We start from the raw sequence: 24,572 nt of genomic DNA, 5'->3' as shown, positions 1-24,572 counted from the left end.
GTTGTGAGGCTCCACGTGGTAAATGTATGCTTTAGTATTGCTGCCCGGCAAAAGAAATGGTACTCCTGAATAACTTTACTTAACCAGGAATCTATATTGGACTGTCATACGGAGCTCTTGTAACCCTCATAACTGGCTAGCATGTAGCCATCATGACTGTACCGACATAAGCCTATACCGAGGTAGATGGCTGACTTAGGGCTAGTTCGGATGCTACCCAATTTAGAAATATCCGATCGGCCAGGTTTGAGCAATACCCCTGCAGCACGTTCCGATTGGTGCTGGTAATCTCATACTATCTAGATTTAGCTCTGGAAAGTAACAGATATCGCCATTTTCGGCATAAGCCAGTTGATGTTCCGCTTATCGCTGGCAATGTTAGGTACCAGTTGGGGCTGTGCTGGTTGATTATACGCTTTTGTGGTTGAGGTTTTCCCACACTTCCCTTCCCACACTGTTATTATAACACTCTATGCTTTTGATAGTCTCTTCCCCATACTAGCCTGTATACAATCGTTCCCAATGAGAATTCTTGCACTACACGGGGTGGGCTCTTCGGGAGCTATGCTCAAGGAACAGTTGAGTCCGCTGGCCGGCCAACTGGGACAAACCTACCAATTCACATTCTTCGACGGTGCAGTATCCTGCAATCGTGGACCGGGTATGTACTATTGAGGCTCCAGTTTCATACCCCTCAACAACAAGCTAACGTAAATCAAGGCATGCCCGAATGGTTCTCTGGTCCATTTTACTCATATGTGACGGGTTATTCACCCGCCGAGATGCAAGAAGCCCTCGAGGACTTAGATGACTTTATCGAGGAAAATGGACCCTTTGATGGAGTTCTAGGTTTTAGTCAAGGGGCATCGATCGCCGCTGCGTATATCATCGACCGCCAGACGCGAGAGCCCAATCTTCCCGCGGCGTTTAGCTTCGCAGTCCTAATTTCCTCTGTGGGAGCATGCGCCGCCGACCCTAGCTGCCTCGAGAGCTTGATTCGGAATCTGGTGGAACACTCGCCGTTCGCATTCAGAACCGATTTTCCGCGATGCGACTTCGAGTTGGTTGGACCAACCGAACGCGTCTTCGCCGAGTACCTCGCCCTCGTTCATCTGGCGATCAAGGCGATCGGGATCAAAAAGCCGACCATTGAGTTGGACTTTTTCAAGACTCTCGACGTAGATTCTGTCCCGCGGCTTTTTCATCCCATGCTGGTTAAAGACCGCATTAGCATTCCCACAGTACATGTGACGGGAAGGAAAGATAACACATCGATGGTGCATCAATCTCGAATCGTTCAGGGACTATGCGATGAGTCAATGCTACGCGCCCACCGCCATCAGGGTGGACATAGTCTGCCTTTGAAGGTGAATGAGATAAAAGATCTAGCGGTGTCAATCGAGTGGGCTGCCGAGCGAGGAAGGGATCGGACGGCGCTGCATCGGGCTGGATTTAAGATTTAGATGAGTTGAACGATCTTTGCTTTCGATTATATATTTAAATTCGCCTTTACGTCTATGGAATGAAAATTTCCATCAAATATTTCCGTGCATTTAGATCCTCTCAGTCCCATCCGTTGACTATATATATCACAACAACTATTTATTTGGAGGCTCAGGATATTTCACAGACTCTGCTACTACGCCATCGACAAATTATATACAAACCCAGGAGAAAAAATGAATGCAAGCCCAGTCAAAACCACCACTCGCGGCATGAAGTTCATGTTGGAGATCCGCTCCGTCCACCTCTTGCGGGCCGATTCTTTCTCCGTGGGAACATTCCCACTATTAGGACGTAGCAGGAGAGCTGAATAAGGGGCCAGAGTGGCAATTATGACAAAGATATCCTTTTGTAGGAATTGCTGGGCGCTCCATTTTAGCCCAGTCCCAGCTGCCCACGGGAAGAATACCTGAGCGAAGGATGCGCGATGGGACAGTATTCCTGTCAGTATAGCATATAGATGGCCCAGAGCCGCTGTAGTAGCCCCGACTAGCAATGAAGCTTGTACCAATTTTTGAGAATGAGCCTTATCCGCTGTAACTGTTTTCTCAGGCCATAGCCGACGTAGGATGAAGGCCAAAATAGGATGTAGCGAAGCCAGTAAAGCGGGAGAGACACGGTAACTGGCTATCAAGAGCTGGCGAGTTATGCTACTGCACTGAAAAAACGCTGGATAAAGAAGCCATAGGGGTGCGGCGGCGATGGCAATGCTGGTGTATACTATTGCTTCGCGGTCGGCGATATCTGGCAAATGTTTTTCTCCAGACTCTTTCTTCTCGTTTACCCCTTCAGTTGGTGACTGGACGGCTTTGTAAACGGTGGCAAGGCAATACAAGGGGTAAACAAATGCAGCGCCATAGGCTTGATTGAAGATTCCCCAGGCTGTGTGCTCTCTAAAGTCCGTATAGTTAGTTCTATTACTTAATGAAATGGTAATCCGAGCTTCAAGTTGAGCTATACGTACACCAAAGACCAAATATTTACATTTTTATCGATGTTGATTCCATTAATCAACATCCCTATGGCAGTCGCTTGCATGCTGGTGAACAGAGAAACCAGTAGGGATCGATGCACTGGATGCCTCTCATACATCAGGGTATCGTAGAAGATTACCGGAGACAAAAGAAACCCATCCAACGACGGAACTCCCGTCATATTGGTAACCAGACTGTCGCCGCTGGGAAGAATTCCCGTTGATTTGATGGCTCCAATAGCTTGCACGGCGCCATTGCGCATCATGGAGCCCCACAAGGCATCGAAGCCATATGCGGCGAGGCCGAGGAAGTATGTATGAGAACCGGTGCTTGCCATAGTGATTTTTCCCTTTGGTAAAAGGCCTCCAGTCGAAGTAACGGGAATCTGGGTCTTATGTACTTCTCAGGAACATTTCGATGTGTCGGAGGTGACTATTTTTGGCAAGGTGTATGTATGTATGTAATCCCTGTCCGTATTTTATTACATGATTTCATTAATCAGATTAAATTTTGGATACATTGTCATCAACATTTGTTATATGCATTATATCTATGGCAGAGAAGGTTGGTCATAGTACGGTTTATACTGAAATACCCCTTTTCCATGGTCAAAAAACCTTTTTGTTGCTGAAAGGACCACAGCTCCCCCAATGGTCATCGTGGCTACCAACGCCACGGCAACACCGGACCAAAACCCATAGTTGTTATTCAAAATTCCCGCTGCAGTAGATTGCCATTCATATCCTAGTAGTATCAAGCCACACACGGATACCAGTGCCCAGGTGAATATGGGACCGCGTCGTGTTGGCTTCGACGCTGTTGGTTTCGCGCTGACCGGCAGCGATTCGGCAAAGGTGGGTTTCGGTGTCTACCGCCGAGACCTTCAGCATGAAATTCAAAGGTACCAATCTTGAAAAAAAAAATAGAAAAGCTCACCTTCGTCCAGCCTGAGAGGATTCCGACTTGAAAGGTTTCCATTTTCCGTAGGGCGTCATCCGAATGATCCACGTAATCAAAGTCATCCGTTGCATCTGTCCCAGCGACCTCAGTCAGAACATTCCGACCCCCAGGATGGTCATCAAGATAGGTCGTGACATCGTAGACTTGTAAGTCGGTTAGCTCTCATACAACTAATAGTGAATGATGGACTGACCCTTCCCGTGGATGATGACCCACGCATCCTCTAGGGTATTGTGCTGGGCTATCTGCTCCAGGCTAAAGTTATTCACTGTCATTCTGCTTTCCAAAGCTAGGGCTTTGTCATAGAATGATGGCTAGAGAAGTCGATATACAATGGGTGCGTGGGATAGATTATGGATTATTCAGGCATGTTCCGATCCATACTCGGTGCCCTAATGCGGAAGGCTCCGAAGACTGCGTATCAAAGAACCGGGCAGTTTATACGACTATCACGTCAGACTATTATTATCTGGTGCTTGTTTCAGATTGTAGTTGATCCCTAGCACTGGAATGCACGATGTCCGCCAAATCGATTTACCTGGGGGGCCGTTCGCCAGAGGAAATACCGTCCTCGGTAGATGTATCAGGGGTGGAGACTCTAGATGAGTTGCGATATGGTATTGCCAAATTGTTCTCAATCGCAGACTCCAAATGTAAGAGTATACTGGTATTCAAGGAAGCCACAGACAGTAGGCTGAGATATTGAACTACAGCTCTTTCATTCCATGGCGAATCAGGCCTTCTCTCTACCATCGACGAGATCCGCCAGACGACGACCAAAATAGGGGTTCGCGTCGATAGCCACCTTATTCGGGAGCCTCTTAGCCCGCCTGAAATTCCCCTTGTTGGAAGCTATTTCGAGATTCATCCTGACCACATCGGCAACCATGATCGACTCTTTCGGCGGTATGGGAGCGTGATCAAGACGGTCAACATGGGTACGACCGTCTACTTCACCAATGACCCGAGAGTCTCAGAAATAGTCCTAGGCGAAAATGAATTCTTCACCAAGAAGACGTCTAACTCCAACCATCCGCTTTTTTGGATGAACGACAACACGGCACTCTTCACCTGCGACACTGCTGCTCCTGCCTTCAAAATGGCCCACCGATTTGTGCCTCCCAGTATGTCCACTAAAGCGGCTAAGCACTACGTCCCGACGCTACAACGTGCCGCTGAGGCCTCCTTTGCCGTTTTTGATGAACTGGATGACCGCAAACAAGCGTGGCATACCTACCAGTACATGTTCAAACTAGGGGGCCAAATTGTCTGCAAGGTTATCCTAGGTCAGGATGTCGGCCACTTTGACACTGTCGACACACACCCGCACGAGATAATCCGACTAATGGGCGAGTATCTAGCTCTGATGAAGCAGACCTCTCTCAGTCCTCCATGGTTTAAGTACCTGCCTTTCAGTTCCTCACGCCGGCTATCCATTGTTCAAGAGCGTCTGTGGGCACTCATCGACCAAGCCGCTGCCGCATGGCCCTTACCTGATGCCCCAGATTTACCCATTGCACAAGCAGCACTAGAGTCCACGTGTATAGCGGATTATCTCAAGCGCGCCATCGACGATGCCGGCCAAAAGCTACCCCACAAATACCTCCTCTCCAACATCGTCAGCCTCCTAGGCGCCGGACTCACCACTTCCTCCTCCATGCTCTCCCTCCTTCTTTATGCCCTCACCAAATACCCCGGCATACAAGAAAGAATCCTACAGGAACTTATCGACCACGACGTAACCCAAGACACAAAATGGACCTACGACAACTTAATGAACCTCCCGTTCCTTGACCGCTTCGTCAAAGAAAGTCTCCGCCTCCACGGGCCCGCCTTTCAAACAGCCCGCAATACTAAAAAGGACGTCATAGTCCCCGGCGGATGGCTGATCCCGGCTGACTCAGTCGTTATCCCTACTTTCCCTTCTATCCACCGACACCAGGACTACTGGGATAATCCAGATCGTTTTGATCCGGACCGCTGGCTAGCGGCGGATGTGAAGAAACATCGCTTGGCATATACACCTTTTGCAGCGGGACCACGCGGATGCGTCGGGTTTAATATTGCCCACGTGGAGGCAAGGCTGGTGTTAGCTTTGTTGGTGCTGAGATATGAGATTTGTGATGTTTCAAAAGAACCTATGATGTATGATCCCGAATTTTTGGTTGTCAGGCCGATTAATTCTTATGTGAGGGCTGTCAGGCGGACTAGTTGGCCCGATAAGGGGGCGTAGAATGGACAATGGAATTGCTTTTGACTTGAGTTTGCATTTCCATTTACCAATAGAGGAGGATATTGTTGGTATACTATTCTTTTCTGCTAGCATACACTAGTTTACTCCATAGAAGATTGATTAGATCGAGAAGATTGATTAGATAGAGAAGATCGGCTCATGTGTCAGACTACGTTCTGCACATTCCAGAGGGCATACTAGGCGAGTTTATACCTTGATGTAACCATTCATCTGAAGCCACTGTTAAAAAATAATCAATCCGACAACAGCACCGCATACTCTGAGAACTCCTCATTTCCCTCCAATGCCCCCATCTCCTCGTCAAACAGGCTAACTACAAACTCTACCCCACCATTTCTCGCCCTCGGCAAAATAAAACTAATCCGGAAGAGATGATTAAAAGAACTCATCAATGGCCTGAAGGCCTCGGGCCGACCCCCACGTCCGAAGAATTGGTCCCCAAAACAGATCTCCTCGATAGGAAACGCCAGTAACGACGTGATCAGCATCGACGAGCCCTCAACCGTCGTGAACCGCAGCTTGCGCTCGCTGAAGTCCGATACCCCTCGAAGGAGGGAGTAGGCGTCCATCATATTCTCATGGTGGATTACGCGCGCAGTGTCTCGAATTGTTTGTGCTACGGTCCCTAGCGGCGTGGATGGGTCGATTAATTTCTCAAGCGGTAAGGTCGGCCGGTTGATCAGTACCACATTGCCCAGGTACGTTTCGGGCAGGAAGTGAGAGAAATCAGGACGGCCGTCGACGGTCATTTCGAGCTCTGCGAGCGTGCTCGTGATATCCTCGCTCGATCGCGCGGCTTGCCGCGCCGTCATCAGGCTGCGCCAGATTAGAGCTGTCACAATATCGTTGCTCGAGAGATCGCTCGCCCCGCCATTGTCCTTGGTGCATTGCGCGCGCAGGGCTGTGAAGCGCTCCGCGGGTATGTAAAAGACGGCTGAGCGCATGACGCGTGATGGGGTCTCGGGTGATGGCACCGGGGGCGGTGGGGAGGAAGTCGAAATAGATTTGGCATCATTAGGATGGTCCAGACCCACCATATGCCATGCTGCGGGGTCCATTTCTTCCGTCGAATGGGAGCTTTGTTCCTGTTTCCACAGTCGATCTAAAATGTTGCGATCGGAGCTCTCCGGGGTGATGTCGAATAACGGTTCGTCGTCTGTCTCTCCCTGAAGACGACGGCAGTGTTGCGCCCATAGTTTCAGGATGGTTATCATGGCGGTGCCGTCGGCAGATGGGTGACATGTTGACATGGTGAGTAGACATCCATCTTCCATGAAGTTGGCCTGCGCAACGAAAACCTCTGCGCCGGCGTTGATGTCAGCGAAGAAGGGAGCCCAGAGCAGATCTTCATCGGAGAATTCATCTGTCGGAAACCCCCGATCTTGCAGATCCTCGTATGAAGCATCTAGTACGTGAAGCTTGAGTTGATAGGGTCGCGGGCTATCTGGGGATATGGGGTTGTATCGGATCTCTAACTGGCTAGGCCGCCAGCCGGGAGCATCCTGATGCTGCCAGTAGACTTTGCCGCCTAGCCACGGAATCTGCATAAAGCTGCGGTGCAACCCATCTTGCAGATTGTGAAACGCATCCTCGGCACGGACACTTGGTCGGAGGGGCAGATACAGGCCGATCTTCACATAATTCTGAGGCGGGATGTGGTCGAGTGGGCTGAGGGGTACGTGAATGAGTTTTGCCGAAGACGCCATAGTTGATGGTGTGACCAATTATGCTCTGGGATATTAATTCACTCTTCACTCCTCCTGTGAATAAAGCGATGGCACCCAGTGCATTCATACCAAATCGCCTCGGATGTTGCTTAATTGGGGCATTCCGAATAGGCAGGGATCCTATAATCAACCTATAGGACTTTCAAAAGGTTCTCCGGTTGTGGGGTTGTAGCCGAACTGAATCCCTGCAGAAAGTCTGGGGTGATGGTGCAATGTATGTAACAACGTGGTCATACATTTGCCTCCCAATCTTTTACTCGAAATGGATGAATATGCGCACGGCTCCTCCTGCACTTTGTAGAGCCTATTGCCGTTAGCCTAAGAGTTTCTTATTGTCATTGTACAATTGTTGGATACACTTCTGCAGTTTCTATTGGCTCTTCCTATCCTTGGGGGCTGTGCCCACCAGGCACCGGCAGGTGCCCACAGGTGCAGATGTCGTATTAGTAATCCCTTCATTCTGCAGGTGATTGCCAAGGCCTCCCTAAGGCTTAGAATGCAACCTTCAAGAGATATATTCGAGCTAGTGTCTACAGCCACTCCGTAAACAAATGCTCCCCCGTATTCATCCTTTCCTCATTGCAGGAAATAGGGTCTTGGTTGTATTTCATCTTAAAGGTGGTACCGGCCTTCCCCAATCTCCACCCACAAGAATTAATCAATGCATCTTGGGGAAAAACATAAAAAGCCACAGTCGGGTGTCCTTGCGGGAGCTGCTTATCTAGTGCTTACTCTCTGATTACCTCTGGGTCCGTGGGCGTCGACGTTATCAGTTTGCGACTAGTCTACATCGTACTGGCGATGGCCTATGGGAAAGCGGCATTTATGGCCCCCGAGTTTCTGTTTTTTTCGGCGGGAGATCTCCCTCCACCCGGCTTAAGTACAAGATTACCAGAAGCCGCGACTTATGTCTAATAAGAGGTTATAGATCTCACAACTTGGCTGGGAAAGCTACTCAGGAGTCTAATCTAGATATATTGATCACCAGTGCCTCTAGCTTCTATTCATCCATCACGTTTCATGTTCCTGATCGGCTCGGCTTACTGGTCTTAATACAAGAAATAGAGTGATACGAGAAGTGCGAAAGAGAATGTTTGGCACTATGCGATTGAATAAGCAGACCAGCCACTACGACCACGTCAGTCTCTCCACCGCCGGACGCGGGCAAGATGCTCGCGGATATACGCTCGTAGCCTGTGATATATGTCGCTCACGCAAGGTGTGTCTGAATACGTATTTCCACCAGAGAAGATGACTGACTGATATCGGGTTGAATAGCTCAAATGCAGCGGGGAAGGTGAAGGTGGCGCTTGTGATCGATGTCGAGCGTCCTCAATCCCATGCACCTACACGATGAATTTTGGCAACAATGGCACCCAACCCAAGAGGGCATGCAATAACAAGCAGTGGACTCCACCTGATTCTACTTCCGCGTCTGACTCTCCGTCTCGTCTGCGGTCTCGTTCCGTCAACGGAACCAGCTCAGAGGACCAACAAATGCCTGGCCTCCAAACTCGGCCATCCTCTGCACAGCAACAAGATTCTTTGACTTATGACACACCTTTTGATATAGACACGTGCATGTTCATGAATCTCGAGGGATCGGAATTCTTCGACCTCGGCGACAACCTTACCCCAGACAAAACATCCTATCTCGTGGACCCCGCCCTAGACAGTCAATTTCTGTCCTCATCATCGCAGCTTTCCACAAGTGATGCAAATTTTCTCACCGACCCGGCTCACCTATCAAATGGGACAACTATGCCGCCCCGACCTGCTCCCACCCGTACCCTGTCCGATGGAGCTGCGTTTCCAGACAGGTCAGGAATAGGGGAGCGCCTATCCATGGGCTTAATGCGGGAATGCAACTGCCTGTCAAACCTCGTCGAGCTGTTAGAGAAACTTGGGGTACAACAAGTTGACTCGGGCGGTGTCGACATCCAGCTGCTATGTCTAGGATCAGCTGTTCGCACGTGCCAAGAGACAATCTCATGTGGGAGGTGCAGCACCGACTCCCAGAACTCCATTCTTCTAGCTACTATCGCTCAGTCACTGGTGACTATCGCCGAAGAAATTGGCCGGTTATGCCTGGGTCAACCGCGGGAGGTGGTTCCGTCAAGGGCCGAGCCGCTGGGATGGGAGAATGGATCCACGGGGGAGGTACTAGATGGGGCCATCTGGGTCGGGCGATATCGCATCGAATCCTCCGAAAAACGATTTAAATTGGTCCAGGAGCTGGGTGCAATGCATTTGACTGAGCTAAGACAGTTATTGCATTTAATGAAAAATAAACTGGCGTCGAATCGGCTGGCATTGCAGCAGGTGGCAGCGGCGGAGGAGACGGCGTCGAGGATTTGCTTGGCTATTCGTGGGACATCGGAGGGTAGATGATATTTTGTAGACTGTTGGAGCATGTTTTTCGAAGACACATACATATATATATACATTGATATATACCTAACTCATTATGCAGAATCTTCGCTTAGGCGAAACCAGACCATGAATTTATACAATAATCATATAGTGGCGGGATGGTTGGATCACGAGGAAGCAACAAACAGGCCGCCAAACAAACATTGTTCTCTTCATTTTTGACTCATTATTGGTCTAAAAATTGTCTGCACCCCGGATATAAATACGAAATTTTAGGTTGACCAACTCCACTTAATAGAGTTTTCGTGTAAACTTTATCTTCATTGAGGTTCCACCTAGGTAACCTTGCAACAGGAAAGTAGTCTGCGGTCTATGCACATATAAATCATCCTCGCGACATCCATTCGCTGCGCTGCGCCACGAAACTCGCAAACTCTCGCAACGACGGACTCTGCAAAATTTCAAAGATTGACACCTTCGCCTTGACCGACGTCCCGAGCCAATTGCGCAGGTCCACTGCCACCAGAGAATCTACACCAAACTGCGCCAGCGGAGCCTCTCGGTCAAGTCCTGCAGCATCGATGTTGAAGATACTAGCCAGCTTACCAGCGATGACATCAAGGAAGAGCCCTTGTGCCTCTGTGGCTGCTAGGTTGCCTTCAGCCAGTTTCCGAATCAAGGCTGCCGAGGAATTGCTCCCCCCAGCTTCATCACCGGATGAAATCCCGGCATCTGCTGTCGCCCGCTTACTACCCACTCGCAGGGTACTGAATCGTCGGTCACGTCTCGTGGCAGTGTCCTCAGCTAGACGGTCCCATAATGTGAGTCCCACAATGACTTGACTCTCCGCGGGAGATTGGCGAAGTGGATCCCGGATAGCGGCCTCGATCAATTGCAACACTGTTTCGATGCTGACTGAGTCGGAGCCCAGTCGCTCAATATGTTGTCGCGCATCATCTCCTGTCTCCGCCACAAACCCGACTGACTCGACGGCACTGAGGTCCAAGGCAACGGCAGGGAGGCTGTTGGCCGTTCGGTGGCGGGCCAGGGAGTCTTGGAAGGCGCCTCCGGCTGCATAGTTGGCTTGCGAAGCGGACCCGATCACACCAGTCAGAGATGAAAGTAGGATGAAGAATGACAGATTCGATAGTGATCGGTCAAGGTTAGTGGTCACGGCTACCTTGGCCGCAACAGCGCGTTGCCATTGGGTATGTGTCATGCGTTCCCAGATGGAATCCTATTCGCTCAGTTAGCACGCGTTTTGCCAAGAGTATAATATGAGGTGATATTTACCTCAAGCACCATGGCTCCGTTGATTACACCTTTAATAGGGGGGAAGCTCTGAGAAACTTCGGCCAGATGGGCCAATAGGTCTCCCTCGTTTGACGCATCGCAACTCCGGATTTGTAAGGCACTGCCTTGAGATTTTGCGACGGCCTGAAGCTCAGCCGCCTTGGGATGCTGAGCGGCATGACGAGAAAGTATGACCAAATGTTTGGCCCCCTTCTGCAGCATCCAAGAGGCCACCGTGTAGGCGATTCCACCCAAACCACCCACAATGAGGTATGTGCTATTTGTGTCGTCAAGGGAGAATATATTCGGTCTCGGAAGAATCTGAGGAGTGGTGTTAGTATCCTGTGACAATAAACATAAATAGAAGAGTCTGATAGACTAACCTTGACCTGATCATTCTCGCCAGGTACAACTACTATCTTGCCTAATTGGTCCTGGCTTTCGAGACGAGTCAATGCCCGATCAAGGTCGCTGATTGGCCAAGTAACAAGGGGTAATATGGGAACTTCTGTCCTCTCGTGAGAGATGCGGATGCCTTCAACGAGAGCTGCTTGTGCTGCAGATCCTCGATACTCAAGTACTTGAAGCACATCGAAGGTACTGTAGGTAGCACATTTTTGAGCGGCCTTGGATGAAGGGGGGAGCCGCCATTCAGGTCGACATATCGACCAAAACGACGAACGCAATCCCATGTTGAATCCACCAGAGGACCCGATAGCGCGTTGAAGACAACATGTACCCCCAAGCCGTCGGTTTGAGCCCCAATGATGGCAGAAAGACCGGTGTCATCCTTGGAGAAGTTGTGGCCAGCCGCAAGATGGTGTGTTTTGGTGAGATGTTCTGCCTCGGCCGAAGACTTGCTGAGTGTAAAGATGGTTGCGCCCAATTTTTGACTGACGACTATCGCAGCCTGGCCAACGTCACTGGCAGCATCCTGGATGAGTACAGACTCCCCGGACTGGAGAGCAGCAAGACTGATCAGTGCGTAGTAGGCCGCTATGAAAGGCGACGGAAGTGCAGCAGCTTCTGCCCATCCCACGCTTTCGGGGATCTTGGCTACACTGGTATAAAGCGCCTGTGCTTTGTTGGCAAAGCTTCCCTGGGCAATCCCTGCCACACGGTCACCAATTCGAAGATCACTGTTCTCAACAGAAGGCCCCAGGCGTTTGACAATACCTGCGAAATCATGTCCGACGAGAGTATTCTCGGCCGACGATATATCACGGTGGTTGAGGCCAAATGCCTTGGCTTCTACCTCCACCATCCCTTCCGGTAGGTCTGTGTTATCTGCTACTTCCGCAAAGTGCGCCTCGCTCAAGGCCTCAGCGCTCCAGACGAGTGTTCGTTGAGGGGCCTGGAAGGAAGCCAACACCGGTGTTGGAACTGTCCAATCTTTCAGCACCTCGGCATCTTGTACCCCATTCGGATACACGCGAGGAACATAGCGAACTCCATCCTTCACTCCGTACTCCCACTCAAGGTCTGTTGGAGCCACGCTGAAATCAAAGCCCTGTTGAAAAACCTCGACGACGTGGCGGACATGGCTATCTGTCAACTCTTCTGCATCCAGTTCAAAATCGAGTCGGATATGTCGCGAGCCTGAATCTTCCTGTCTTAGAGTTCGAAGGAGACCGGATATTTGTTCAAAAAGTGGCTGCTCCGCATCTACGACACTCCCCTGGGTGAGCCATAAAGTGCCTCGGCTGTTGACGAGTAATTTCTGGAGATTCGTAAAGGAACTCTCGCTAATATTTTCCACAAAAGAGCGAGACAACTCAGATGCAACAATGTACACCGTACTGCCGTCTGGTTTAATGTCGTCGATAGTCTCGATTGTGGGGTTAACCTGTGTTTCTGCTTGAATAGCTTGACCCAAACGATCGAGCCAGTCTGCAGAGCTTTGCTCATTGTGGATGATGGATATGGAAGTAGGGTATTTGGAGTCTGGCACAGCACTTGTGAGGATAATACTGGTGGACTGGAACTCCTTCTCTTCGCAATCGCCAATCTCAAACTGAACTCCTGAGAAGCCTGTCCTCTTGAGCACCGTATCCCATACCTCTAGGGAGGCATTGGGGCTCATTTTTCGGTCGGGCTCTTCACTCAACCACCAACCAGGCAGCGTTCCAAAGATAAGTTGGCTGTCCAGGCTGTCCTGCGTCGCCTCAATGAGCAGAAGTTTGCCGGTGGGCTTCAACAACCTCCGAACATGGGACATGGTCCGGTCGAGACTCTTAGTAGCGTGAAGGACCATCGATGCGACAATAAGGTCATAGCTTCCGGAGGTAAAGGACTGGTCCAAGGGATCTGACTCAATATTGAGTTTCTTGAAATCTAATATGCCACTCCAGGCGGCAAGCTTGCGCCGAGCTGCTTCAAAGAAACCTGATGAAATATCGGTGAACGTGTAAGAGCCTACCAGGGTACCGGGGCCGTGGCTCTTTGCCTCAAATGCTCCAAGGACTGTCCCTGTTGCACCACCGGTGCCTGCACCAATTTCCAGAATATTGGCCCCAGGCTCCTTGGCAGCATATAGCTGAACGATCTGTGCGAGATGGTGATAGCTGCGGTTCTCTAGGCGAGGGAGAGCCATATAATATTCATTTAACAAGCCCCCCTCCATCATAAGCTCGAGCGGGGTGATATGCCCACGGACAATATCAGCCAGCTTCTGACCAACACGCACGACAAGCTTCCCAGAGGCATCACCAGCGTTTAACTCATCGATGAGTCTCAGCTTCATTCCCCTGCCGCTCTTTGCCCACCGTGCACTATTAGGGGCCAGTTCCCCACGAGATGCCTGTGCAACGATCTCTTTCATCCAGCCGTAATAGATCTTATGGTGCCATTCCCAGCCACTCTGCTCCTCGCCTTCGAGTTCCGCGACTGCGTCGTGGATTGAGTGATAGGATGCGCGGATCAGCTTTCGCTCGAAGTCCCGCTCTTGGTCGCTTAGTTCGATCTTCATAGTTTCTCGGCTCGAAGAATTTACACCGTGTGTAATATCTTGCTCCCATACGCTCTTGTAACAGATGGATGGCGTCTCCTCCTTGGAATCGTCAATGATACCTCTTGGTACCGCCTGAGCAAAGAACCCTTCGATATGGATTGCTGACGTCGCCACCGCATCACCGATACTGCGCACTGTCACCGAAGATGTGAAGCCGGTCTTAGCTGACTGTTGAAGCTCACTAAAAGCTTGAAGCCTGTCACCCCCGTGCCTTTTAAATCCACGGGGCACAAAAAGGGATTTTATTGCTCGAGGAATCACCATGAATCCTTGACGAGAGGCCTTAGGCAAGCCGTTGTAGGTCGCTTGAATGATTGAATCAAGTGTTGTCGGGTGTAGAATATATTCATCTGCCTCGGAAGCCACCGGCGCGATGACCATGTCCGTCACGGCCTTTTTGGCGGCGACACGGCTGTCATATAGATTCTGGAAAATTGGGCCATGATATAATCCCATTTCACGGAGCCCAGCAAAGACAGTTTTAGCTTCGATATTCTGAATCTTCGATCCATTGGGGAAGAACAGGCCCTCTTCTGGGAGGTTCAAGGGCGCAGGTGCTTCGGTGGTCTCGACGGAAACATAGCCGTGGCAGTTCACAATCCAGGTGTCTCGCGGTCCTGGTGAGCTGAGCTCAAACTCGTAGAAACCCTCATTACTGGGCGAGACCTTGCCACTACACGGCCGTAGGCTGAATTGAATCTCGACTCCGGTCGTCCCTGACTCCGGGATGATCAAGGCACTCAGGATGTCGACATCGCGAACATGATACCCAGTCACTGAGGCTCCGTCTGAATTCTGAAGAAGCCGGATCGCCTCAATAGCCATGGCGACGTAGCCAGCACCGGGTAAAACGATATTGGAGTCCAGCTGATGATCGACGAGCCATGCGACATCCGACAAGCGAAGGAAGTTGCGCCAAGTCGGATACAGCCCATTGGAGCCAGGCAATATCGTTCCAAGTAGCTCATGTGGCGGAAGACTTTGTTGTCGAATTTCACGATTGATTCTGGGCTCTAGCCAGTATCTGGTCGAGTGATTCCAGGCATACGTTGGCAGACCAGGAACAAAGGTACCGCTGCCTCCGCGTGGGAAGTTAATAGCTTCCAATGAGACGCCATAGCCTTCACCCAGTAGCTCGCCCGCCAAGTTCTGCATGGTTTCTACCGCATTTACTGATCGTTTGAGACAGGATGCATATGGCAGTTTTCTTTCGCCGAGAATCTGTCGGATTGGTCCTTCGAGGGTACTGTGGGCTCCAATCTCGAGGACCATGTCCACATTTCGTGAGTGCGAGGTTGGGCTTTGCGTTTCTTGGTAAAAGCACATGTCTTCGAAGGCTTGGCTAAATAGGACTGGGCTCGTTAAATTACGGACCCAATGTTCGGGGGTGAAGACGTCCGCCGTCGTTTCGACCTTGCCCGTGACGGGGGATGCGAACAGAATATCTTTGTTCCAGGTGGGATTGGCCGTTGACAGAGTCTTCTCAAGAGCATCCGTATAGTCTTGGGCCATACTGAGCATATGATGAGAGTGATAGGCTAAAGGTACCTTGAGCTTTCTGGCAAACAGCCCGTCTTTTTCTAGTAGTGCAGCTACCTCATCGATACCGTCCATATCGCCAGACAATGTCACGCTGCCTGGGCTGTTCACACAAGCGACAACAACACGGCCACTACTGGTGTTCGAGATGTAGCTTTCTGCCCGCTCCCGACTGACGCCAGCGGCTAGCATCCCGCCGCTGACTGATGCTAGCTTCTGATGCTTCTTGGCTAGCTCGCCGCGATAGTAAACCACAGCCAGGGCTTCGCTGAAGGATAGAAGTCCAACGGCGTAGGCAGCGGCAATCTCTCCACTGGAATGACTCGTCACCGCTGAAGGAGTGATGTCCCATGATTTCAGCAAGTCGACCAGGCACATTTGCAGGGCCACACTGATCGGCTGACTGAGATTGATTTCGCCCACCCTGGTCGTCTTGGAGTCACGCATGAGCTCATCTGTAAGTTTATACCTCTATGTTAGCACGAGAGCAGAAACATCGATTGCCAGAAGCACTTACCGCGTAGGGACCAACTCGCCCCCAAGCTTCGCAGCAACTGATCCGCCTTTTCTAGGCTGCTTCGAAACACGGGATATGCCCCAATCAGCTCTCGTCCCATGGCAAACCACTGCGCGCCTTGACCGTTAAACACAAACCCCAGTCTTGGGTGCTTGGAGCTTTGAGTAACGGCGACCGATGAATTGGCCCAACGATCCGCTAATTCCTCCAGACTCCTGGCACTGACTGCAGTTGTCCAGGGAAGACGCGATCGCCGATTTGCTAGCGTATATGCCAGATCCTCAGCAGATGGTGCATTGCCTTTCTTGATGGCATCGCGTAAGTACTCAGAGAATCGGTTGGCCATTCCTTGAGCAGCAGTGGAGTCCTTTGCGCTCAAGAAATATATCCTTGCTGGGTCTTCTTCTTCTGCGTGATTGTTGCCGTTTTGGTGATGGTGACCATTCGCGATGGCAACCACATTTCGGTCGGACTTGCGCGACACTGCTGGGGCTCTTTCGATAATCGCGTGAGAGTTACTACCTCCATATCCGAAATTGTTGATGGAGGCTCGGCGAGGCTTGTCACTCGGCCACGCAGTAAGCGAAGTAGGTACCTGTCGACAACATGAGCTTGGATCATTCTTTCTATCATCTGGAATTGAAAACTCACCTGGAGATTCCACTCTTTTAGGAGAATTGTCGGATTGGGATTATCATAGTTCAGGTTAGGAGGCACCACCCCGGTTTCCACAGCAAAAACCGCCTTAATCAAGGCTGCCAATCCACTAACTGGCTCCGTATGGCCAATATTAGTCTTGATTGAACCAACAAGAACAGAATCTCCAGGCTCCCGACTCGCGCCAAACGTCCTCGCGAGTGCCTGCGCCTCCGCCAGATCTCCCGTCTTAGTACCGGTCATGTGTGCCTCAACATAACCTGTATCCGAAAGGTCTAATCCCGCACGCTCATAGCAATCTCGAATTAACTTCACCTGGGACTCCACGGACGGTGACGTGATCGTTGTCGTTTTACCGTCTTGATTTAACCCTGTTTCCCGAATCACGGCATGAATGTGGTCGCCGTCTTTAAGGGCCTCGTCTAAAGGCTTCAGGAGAAATGCTGCTACGCCCTCTCCTCGGCCGTATCCCTCGGCACGTGAGTCCCAGGCGTAGCATTTCCCGTCGGCGCCAATTAACCTAATGAGGTTCGTTAGTTAGATCTCTAGCAAGGAGATTACCAATGGAGGCAAAACGGTGCAGGTTCCTACCCGAGTGTGGACATAATAACGAAGAGATCCGGGTTCAGCATGGTGCTGGTTGCCCCTACTACAGACATTGATGACTGTCCTGATCGGATCGTCTGACACGCCTGGTGCAATGCGACCATGCCGGCTGAACAGCCCGTATCAATGGACATGCTAGCACCCTGCAAGTCGAAGAAGTGGGAGATCCGGTTGGATAAAACTGCCGTACCGTTTCCCGTTAGGAATGAGGCAGGGAACTGTTCCGGATCCCTTGTGTGTAGGTCATGATAGTCTTTGCCGTAGCAGCCGGTGAAGACCGATGTGTCTGTGCTAGCGATCTTTTCCAATGGAATTCCGGCTATGCATTTGCATTCTTCGGTTAGGACAATTTCCCGGAGTAGAGATATTAATCGATCGGGACAGGAATAAACTGACCATCTTCCAAGGTCTCGTAAACGGTTTCAAGTAGCAGTCTAATCTGGGGATCCATTGCCTACGAGCCCATTGATCAGCCTCCATAGTGAAATCGGGATAGATTTCCGTCCGGATGAACTCGACTTACACTAGCCACATCCCCGGAGAAATTGAAGAATCCCGCATCAAAAAGGGCAACATCTTCGTTAAGAAAATACCCGCCGACCGCGTGATTCTAGGAAAAAAAATATTTGTTAAAGAACACACAGTAGAAGGAGCTGGAAAGTGACTTACTCGACCGACTCGCTCCCTGTTGGGATGGTATAGTGCTTTAGCGTTGAAGCGCTCCTGTGGGATAGGACTCCAGGCATCTCGAGCCGAAGTGCACATCTCCCATAGCTTAGACGGGCTGCTGGCGTCTCCACCCAACCGGCAGGCCATGCCAATGATGGCGATCGGCATAGTGCTTGTCTCAGGCTTAGGTTGGTGCCTTCCATTGGTATACGTGTCGCGTCGGGCCGCATCGGGTCCAGAATCTATGGTCATCGTGCGTTCTGTGTTAATTGCTTAAATCACACCACTCTATTCCCTGCTTCTCGTTGATTGGGCATAGACTTTTATGATAGACATTAATAATCCTATCTCTCATACTCGTTGTCTCTATATACGAAATATTGGTGGCCTCTCCAATATCTTTCAAGGTGTCATTATCCTGCAGTTTCACCTTATTGAGGCTCGGAACCTTCCTAGTGGGTACCTAGGTATATCAGCTCGGAAGGTTCCCGTTTGGGTCAATCGCAGGTCAAGACTAAACTCATTTCAGCTATAGTCTCTTTACCTAAGCAGTCTCGGGAGGAAATTACAGCCCTAGAGATCCACTAAACAGCTGCAGGTCAGCCTATAGTGGTCCAGCTAAAAAGGGGGGGGGAAAGTGACAAGGATGTTTATGGTCAGATTAGGTATCACTTGTTCAGCCAATCTCATCGATCTTCTCCAGTTGTCTTTTTTTTTTTTAGCAGTGGTTGACAGTTGGTTTTGACTTTTATTCGACTAGGTTACTCCATACTACATGTGTAGGTAAGTTGACCTCGGTTCCTCCGCCGATCGGTGGAACTTCCAAGCTTTTCTCCCGCGAAAATCCATGGATTTAGCCGGAGTTACTAAGCAAATTCATCTATGGGCAACTTTAGACTTGAACCAATCAAAACCCTCCGTTCACATATTCTATCGTGCTGCTACCCTTTGTACCCTTGCAAGACCCCTGCACGTTGTTTCTTTTTTTTCTTTGGGGTGGATTTCTAAGCGCTCCGATTATAAATCCAATCTCCCCTGGCAATGTACAGAGTACATAGGAAAGTTTCTTGCTCGACCTTTGCTGTTTACACCATGAAAAGTTTTAGTTTTACCTAGTCATTTGAAGATTGTGACAAGTGTTACCTCTCCTGCCATGGCTTCTCCTGACGACCACGTCCTTGAAAAGACGCCCTTCAACGCTGCTGATAGTGCTGATAGCACATCAGCTCCAGATTCCAAAGCGTCTGAAAACCCAGCAGACACAAGCACTGAAGCTGAGGCTGCACCGGAGCAGCAATTTCCAGGCCCTTTCAAATTTGCATTAGTTACTTTTTCATTATGCCTAATCATCTTTGTTATTACTTTGGTGAGTATATTCATTCATCCTCATCCTACATATATATTTCTTTTGTATACGAGTCATAAACTGACCTTACATTCCTCATATTTAGGACAGCACCGTCCTGGCAACAGCAGTCCCCGTGATTTCCGACCAGTTCAATTCCATCAAAGACATTGGTTGGTACAGTAGTGTGTATTTTATGACCACGTCCATCACGCAGTTGCTGTATGGAAAGCTCTATACTTGGTACCCCATTCAATATATCTACACAGTGGCCATGGTATTTTTCTTGGCTGGCTCGGCCATTTGTGGCGCGGCTCCAAACTCTCCAGCCCTGATTGTCGGCCGTGCTGTGGCAGGAATTGGATGCTCGGGCTTGCTCGTTGGCACCTTTTCTCTTGTGCCTTTCATTGCCCATCCGTCAAAGGCCCCTTTGTTCATGGGATTGATCGGTGGCACAATGGGCATTGGATATGCCACTGGACCATTGATTGGTGGCGCATTCACCGAGCATGTCACCTGGCGATGGAATGTGAGTTGCATCCATTATCTTCCCCTCGGGGGAATTCAACTTGCTTTGTAATCTAGGCTAACCCAGCTCGAATGATCTAGTTCTACATTAATCTTCCAATTGGCGCGTTCAGTTATGGCATTTTCCTGCTGTTTGTGCGCCCGCCCAAGCCCCAGACCAAGCCTCCTTCTCTGGTTGAATTCTTCAAGGGATTCGACTTCATCGGCCTCATTACCCTCACTGGAAGCGTCATATGTCTCCTTCTAGCGCTGCAATGGGGTGGGGCTACCTACCCCTGGAATAGTGGCAGGATCATCGCTCTGCTCGTCATTTTTGCTTTACTGGGAATTGCATTCATCGCTCTGGAGCTCTGGCAAGATGAAAGGAGTATGTTGCCTGCACGTGTCCTCAAACAACGCAGTGTAGCCGCCGCTTGTCTCTTCTGCTTCTGCTCAAGTGGTGCCTCATTCTTGCTGCTTTATTACATTCCAATGTATGTTTCAGCCCACTCCATGCCTTCCATGTTGCAAGAGGACAGACTCGCTAACGAATTTATAGTTGGTTCCAAGGAGCTCTAGGAACGAGTCCCTTCGGCTCTGGTGTGGACACCCTTCCTCTGGTCATTGCCAATGCTGTATCATCATTGCTTGGTGGTATTCTAATCGGAATGGTGGGGTACATCTGGCCGTTCCTTGTTTTCTCCTCCACGTTCATCTCCCTCGGAGCAGGTTTGTTCACCACATTTTCGATTAACATCGGCACTGGAAAATGGATTGGGTACCAAATCATCTATGGCTTGGGTATGGGTCTTGCCGCTCAAACGCCCGTTATGGTCGCCCAAAATGTGCTTGATTTGGCGGATATTCCGATTGGATCAGGTATTGTGATGTTTGTTCAGACTATGGCAGGGTAAGTGTTGCTGGAATCTATCCACAGAAATGAACCGAAAGGTGAAAATGGTTAAAGGGATAAAATTACTGACATATTTTTGACAGTGCAATCCTCACTGCTGTTGCTCAATCCCTCTTCATCAATCATCTAGACCGAAACATCGAAAAGACACATGTCTCCGGTATCGACACCAGTAAAATCATGAGCGGAGGTGTCACCACTCTGACCAAGGGGCTACACGGGGCAGACAAGACCACCATCCTCAATGCCTTTAATAAGGCAATGGTGGATATGTGGTTGTTGCCTCTGGCTTTATGTTGCATTAGTATCATTGGTGCTCTGACCGTTGAGCGACGTAAAATTCGGGGGCACGAGAAGGAGACTAAGGAGGAGTCGGCGTCGGCGTCACCGTCAGTGGAGGCTTGAGGCTTGGCATAGTATATTGGATCATACTGTTGGACTTGAGATTGGTTTTGGATAGTCATTGATGGTTGTTGGCGGAGTTTGTATGGCTTGTCTGTATCCCGCCCACGCTCTCTAGAGGGTTTCTTTTGTTTATTTATATCTTGAATCGTTTAATAGTCACTTACACACATGGTTTATTGGGTTAAAAATCTAAAGAAAAAAAATTTGATTTCATAAAAGTTCCTATTGCCAAGTAACAAGTGAGGAAACCAATATAGATGATATCAATCGTTACAGATTCCTTTACTATAACCAGCAACATGAAAGTCAATCCGATACTGTAGAACTAAATGCGAGATATATACAATGAACAAGTTTGAAGGTTGTAATAAGTTAATTGGATGTTGAGGCTTTAGACATGAATCTATGGACGCTTTGAGCCACGGCGGTTATATCCTCACCATATTGACAGCTCATGAGAATTGCATCCCAATATCTGCACGAACATTATTAATTGAATACACTTGATGCATATGGTAGATGTCCTGTCTCAAAATTTCGCACGCCAAACCCTGCCGTAGCCCGGAAGCTGCTTCTTTCAGTAGCTTCCGATGCGCTGATCAACCCACAATCTGACAAATTGCATGATGGCTCTGGGTGAATATGGGATAGTGCGAAGTGATATGCTCAAGTAAGAACTATCTATCGCCAACTAAATGGCCATAATGAGAGTATAATTCTACTAGAGTTGAAGCTGAACGGTAGCTTTATATCTCCACAAGATTAAGCAGGATGGGGAACGACACCCCCCAATCAAGCCTCCTGGGCCAAATTGGATCTCTCACCACGTTGAGTGCCATTGGCCTTTTCCTTGTCTCATATACATTCTATGCAATTCTGCTCTATGTATATCGTCTTACCCTTCACCCTCTGGCCAAGTTTCCCGGCCCCAAGCTTGCGGCCGCCAGCTTCTGGTACGAGGCATACTATGACTTGTGGCCATATAAGCATCGCTACCTCTGGAAGATCAAGGAGCTTCATGACATCTACGGTAAATTCCCTTGAACCGGTTGAGAACCAATATATATATATATTAGTGTGTATCCGTGTACTAAAAGAACGGCTAGGCCCTATTGTGCGCATCAACCCGAACCACATCCACATCCATGACCCAGACTACTTTGATGACATTTACGCCGGTGGTCGCCGCAAGCGCGACCGTGACACCTGGTACATGCACGCATCCAAGACTGGAACTATGAGCTGGTCGCTCCTACAATCCATGGACCACGACTTGCATCGTGTGCGACGCGCAGCCCTAAACCCCTTCTTCAGCAAGCGTGCTATCCAGTCCTTGGAAGGTATGGTAGTTGAGAAAGTCAAGCGCCTTGAGAGCCGGCTGGCAGCTTCTTTTGCCCGCGGTGAGGTGGTCAATTTGACCAATGCCACGGCCGCGCTGACCATGGACGTCATCTCGTCGTATGCGCTTGGCGGCGACATAGGTAATCTCGGTCGCGAAGACTGGGGTTCAGATTGGCTTGAGGCATTCCGGACAGTGGGATTGATGAGACCCATGGGAAGGCAGTTTAGCTGGTTCATGAATCCGCTGTTGAATAATCTGTCGCCGGAGGTTGTGAAGTGGATTAGTCCTGAGACGGCGAATCTCACCAAGAAACTGCAGTATCCGATTGAGATTATTCAGGTTGCCACGGAAGAACGTCGGAAGAAAGGTGGCAATTCGAAAAAGGAGGGTCTGTTATCTGCTAACTCGCGGACTATCTTTCAGGATATTGTGAACAGTGACTTACCGGCGAGTGAGAAGACGCCGGAGCGACTCAATGCGGAGGCTGGTCTCGCACTTGGAGCTGGAACCGAGACTACGGCCAGAAACCTGGCTGTAATGATCTATTATCTGTTGCATAACAAGGATGTCTTGGACAAGCTACGCGCTGAGTTGAGTACTGTCATGCCGGCGGCTGATTCGCCTGTTACACTGACGGAACTGGAGGCTTTGCCTTATTTTGTATGAATTTACCTTGGCCGTCTATTTGTGCTAGAGGACTAACGTTTGGCTATTCTATCAGTCGGCCGTCATCAATGAGGGTCTCAGACTAGCTCATGGCGCCTCGAGCCGCATGCCACGCATCGCAACGGAAGAGGAACTTGTCTACAAGCAATGGGTGATTCCACGGGGCGTGAGTATACATTTTCTACTCCAGACGCAACATTACTAAAAGATATTATGATCAGACACCTGTCATGCAATCCCTCTACCTCCACCACACAAACCCTCAAATATTCCCTGAGCCCTTCCGCTTCAATCCACAGCGATGGATTGATGACCCCAAGCTGAAGCCGCGATATCTGATGGCATGGGGACGGGGGTCGAGATCTTGTTTGGGAATCAAGTACGTTTTTCCTTTCCTTTCCTTTCCTTTCCTTTCCTTTCCTTTCCTTTCCTTTCCTTTCCTTTCCTTTCCTTTCCTTTCCTTTCGCCTTCTTTCCTTTCCTTTTCCTTTCGCCTTCTTCTTTCCATCCCTTCTTATCTCTCTTCCGAAAGCGAGATCAGTGTATAATGGTATATAATAACTAACCTACATTATTAGCCTGGCACACGCGGAGTTATACCTGACAATCGCCCATCTAATCACGCGGTTTGAACTCGAGCTATACGACACAATCTGGGAACGAGACGTGGAAATCTCCCATGATTGTTTCATCGGTGTGACTGATCTATCGAGCCCTGGTATCCGGGTCAAAATTACTCGCGATGCCTTGGGGGGTTGAGAGGAAGGAGAATAGTCGAGGTGTGAAGAGGCAATCCTCAGGAAGTGGGCTCTTGGTCATGAATTTCATGACACCTGTGGACGGATCAATATGAACACATTGATTGATCGCGTTTATGAGAGTTAGTATCGAAGGCTATACGTCGAGGTCGTAGAGTTATCGGGCAAGGCGGTCCAATTGATATGAATGCCATCTATTACTGGTTTCTAGCCTTTGTGCAAGAGAGGTAGATGTACGATCGCGTTTTGACGTATAAGGCGTCCCACGCTGATGGTTGTTTTCAACTACCGAGAAAGAAACAACACCACATATAGAAAGATGGATGTTGGAGTAATTTGGAGTCATGTTTTCCCCCTCCATTTCTTTTTATAGTGTAGTGTGACTCTTGCCCTTGCATATGCATCTGTGTGACTACATATCATACAGTGGTACTTCTTTTGACGAATTCAAATTCGTTGAATAATCATGACTTGATATTTAATTAACACTTGAGCAAATTCACATCAAAGACGTTGAGTTAAACGATAGATAGATACAGATTAACATCAAATTCC

At 49.5% G+C, this 24,572-nt stretch overlaps 8 protein-coding genes across 8 annotated transcripts; 5 read left to right on the top strand and 3 right to left on the bottom strand.

Moving 5' to 3' along the window:
- Window positions 1-522: 522 nt before the first annotated feature.
- N7471_001078 (uncharacterized protein) lies at window positions 523-1,463 on the top strand (the record flags this gene model as incomplete). The annotated part of the gene is made up of 2 exons (XM_057273799.1): window positions 523-661; window positions 721-1,463. The coding sequence occupies 2 exons, from the start codon at window positions 523-525 to the stop codon at window positions 1,461-1,463; spliced, it is 882 nt and encodes a 293-aa protein (XP_057141978.1).
- Window positions 1,464-1,639: 176 nt separating this feature from the next.
- Window positions 1,640-2,814, bottom strand: N7471_001077 (uncharacterized protein; the record flags this gene model as incomplete). Its single annotated transcript, XM_057273798.1, has 2 exons — window positions 1,640-2,396; window positions 2,468-2,814. The coding sequence occupies 2 exons, from the start codon at window positions 2,812-2,814 to the stop codon at window positions 1,640-1,642; spliced, it is 1,104 nt and encodes a 367-aa protein (XP_057141977.1).
- Window positions 2,815-3,214: 400 nt separating this feature from the next.
- Window positions 3,215-3,712, bottom strand: N7471_001076 (cytochrome b5-like heme/steroid binding domain-containing protein; the record flags this gene model as incomplete). The annotated part of the gene is made up of 3 exons (XM_057273797.1): window positions 3,215-3,358; window positions 3,414-3,580; window positions 3,631-3,712. The coding sequence occupies 3 exons, from the start codon at window positions 3,710-3,712 to the stop codon at window positions 3,215-3,217; spliced, it is 393 nt and encodes a 130-aa protein (XP_057141976.1).
- Window positions 3,713-3,954: 242 nt separating this feature from the next.
- Window positions 3,955-5,670, top strand: N7471_001075 (cytochrome P450; the record flags this gene model as incomplete). Its single annotated transcript, XM_057273796.1, has 2 exons — window positions 3,955-4,090; window positions 4,151-5,670. 2 exons carry the CDS (start codon window positions 3,955-3,957, stop codon window positions 5,668-5,670), a joined length of 1,656 nt encoding a protein of 551 aa, XP_057141975.1.
- Window positions 5,671-5,924: 254 nt separating this feature from the next.
- Window positions 5,925-7,397, bottom strand: N7471_001074 (uncharacterized protein; the record flags this gene model as incomplete). The annotated part of the gene is made up of 1 exon (XM_057273795.1): window positions 5,925-7,397. The coding sequence occupies one exon, from the start codon at window positions 7,395-7,397 to the stop codon at window positions 5,925-5,927; it is 1,473 nt and encodes a 490-aa protein (XP_057141974.1).
- A 1,123-nt stretch (window positions 7,398-8,520) lies between these two features.
- Window positions 8,521-9,809, top strand: N7471_001073 (Zn(II)2Cys6 transcription factor domain-containing protein; the record flags this gene model as incomplete). The annotated part of the gene is made up of 2 exons (XM_057273794.1): window positions 8,521-8,637; window positions 8,697-9,809. 2 exons carry the CDS (start codon window positions 8,521-8,523, stop codon window positions 9,807-9,809), a joined length of 1,230 nt encoding a protein of 409 aa, XP_057141973.1.
- A 9,338-nt stretch (window positions 9,810-19,147) lies between these two features.
- Window positions 19,148-21,470, top strand: N7471_001072 (MDR family MFS transporter). Its single transcript, XM_057273793.1, has 5 exons — window positions 19,148-19,448; window positions 19,534-19,956; window positions 20,037-20,428; window positions 20,494-20,844; window positions 20,931-21,470. The coding sequence occupies exons 1-5, from the start codon at window positions 19,236-19,238 to the stop codon at window positions 21,250-21,252; spliced, it is 1,701 nt and encodes a 566-aa protein (XP_057141972.1). The 5' UTR covers window positions 19,148-19,235; the 3' UTR covers window positions 21,253-21,470.
- A 553-nt stretch (window positions 21,471-22,023) lies between these two features.
- On the top strand, window positions 22,024-24,018 carry N7471_001071 (cytochrome P450; the record flags this gene model as incomplete). Its single annotated transcript, XM_057273792.1, has 5 exons — window positions 22,024-22,282; window positions 22,359-23,254; window positions 23,316-23,426; window positions 23,482-23,639; window positions 23,838-24,018. The coding sequence occupies 5 exons, from the start codon at window positions 22,024-22,026 to the stop codon at window positions 24,016-24,018; spliced, it is 1,605 nt and encodes a 534-aa protein (XP_057141971.1).
- Window positions 24,019-24,572: the final 554 nt, after the last annotated feature.

Source organism: Penicillium samsonianum, assembly GCF_028829775.1.
Source record: "Penicillium samsonianum strain IBT 33392 chromosome Unknown utg000001l_segment0_segment0, whole genome shotgun sequence".
Lineage (NCBI taxonomy): Eukaryota > Fungi > Ascomycota > Eurotiomycetes > Eurotiales > Aspergillaceae > Penicillium > Penicillium samsonianum.
This window is presented reverse-complemented; position numbering and strand designations above follow the sequence as displayed.

Bases quoted from the DNA above. Each gene is read 5' to 3' on its own strand.
- N7471_001072 (XM_057273793.1), top strand. From the start codon at position 19,236: ATGGCTTCTCCTGACGACCACGTCCTTGAAAAGACGCCCTTCAACGCT. The intron at 19,449-19,533 runs GTGAGTATATTC...CCTCATATTTAG, and splicing joins TCATCTTTGTTATTACTTTG to GACAGCACCGTCCTGGCAAC. The intron at 20,845-20,930 runs GTAAGTGTTGCT...TATTTTTGACAG, and splicing joins TTTGTTCAGACTATGGCAGG to TGCAATCCTCACTGCTGTTG.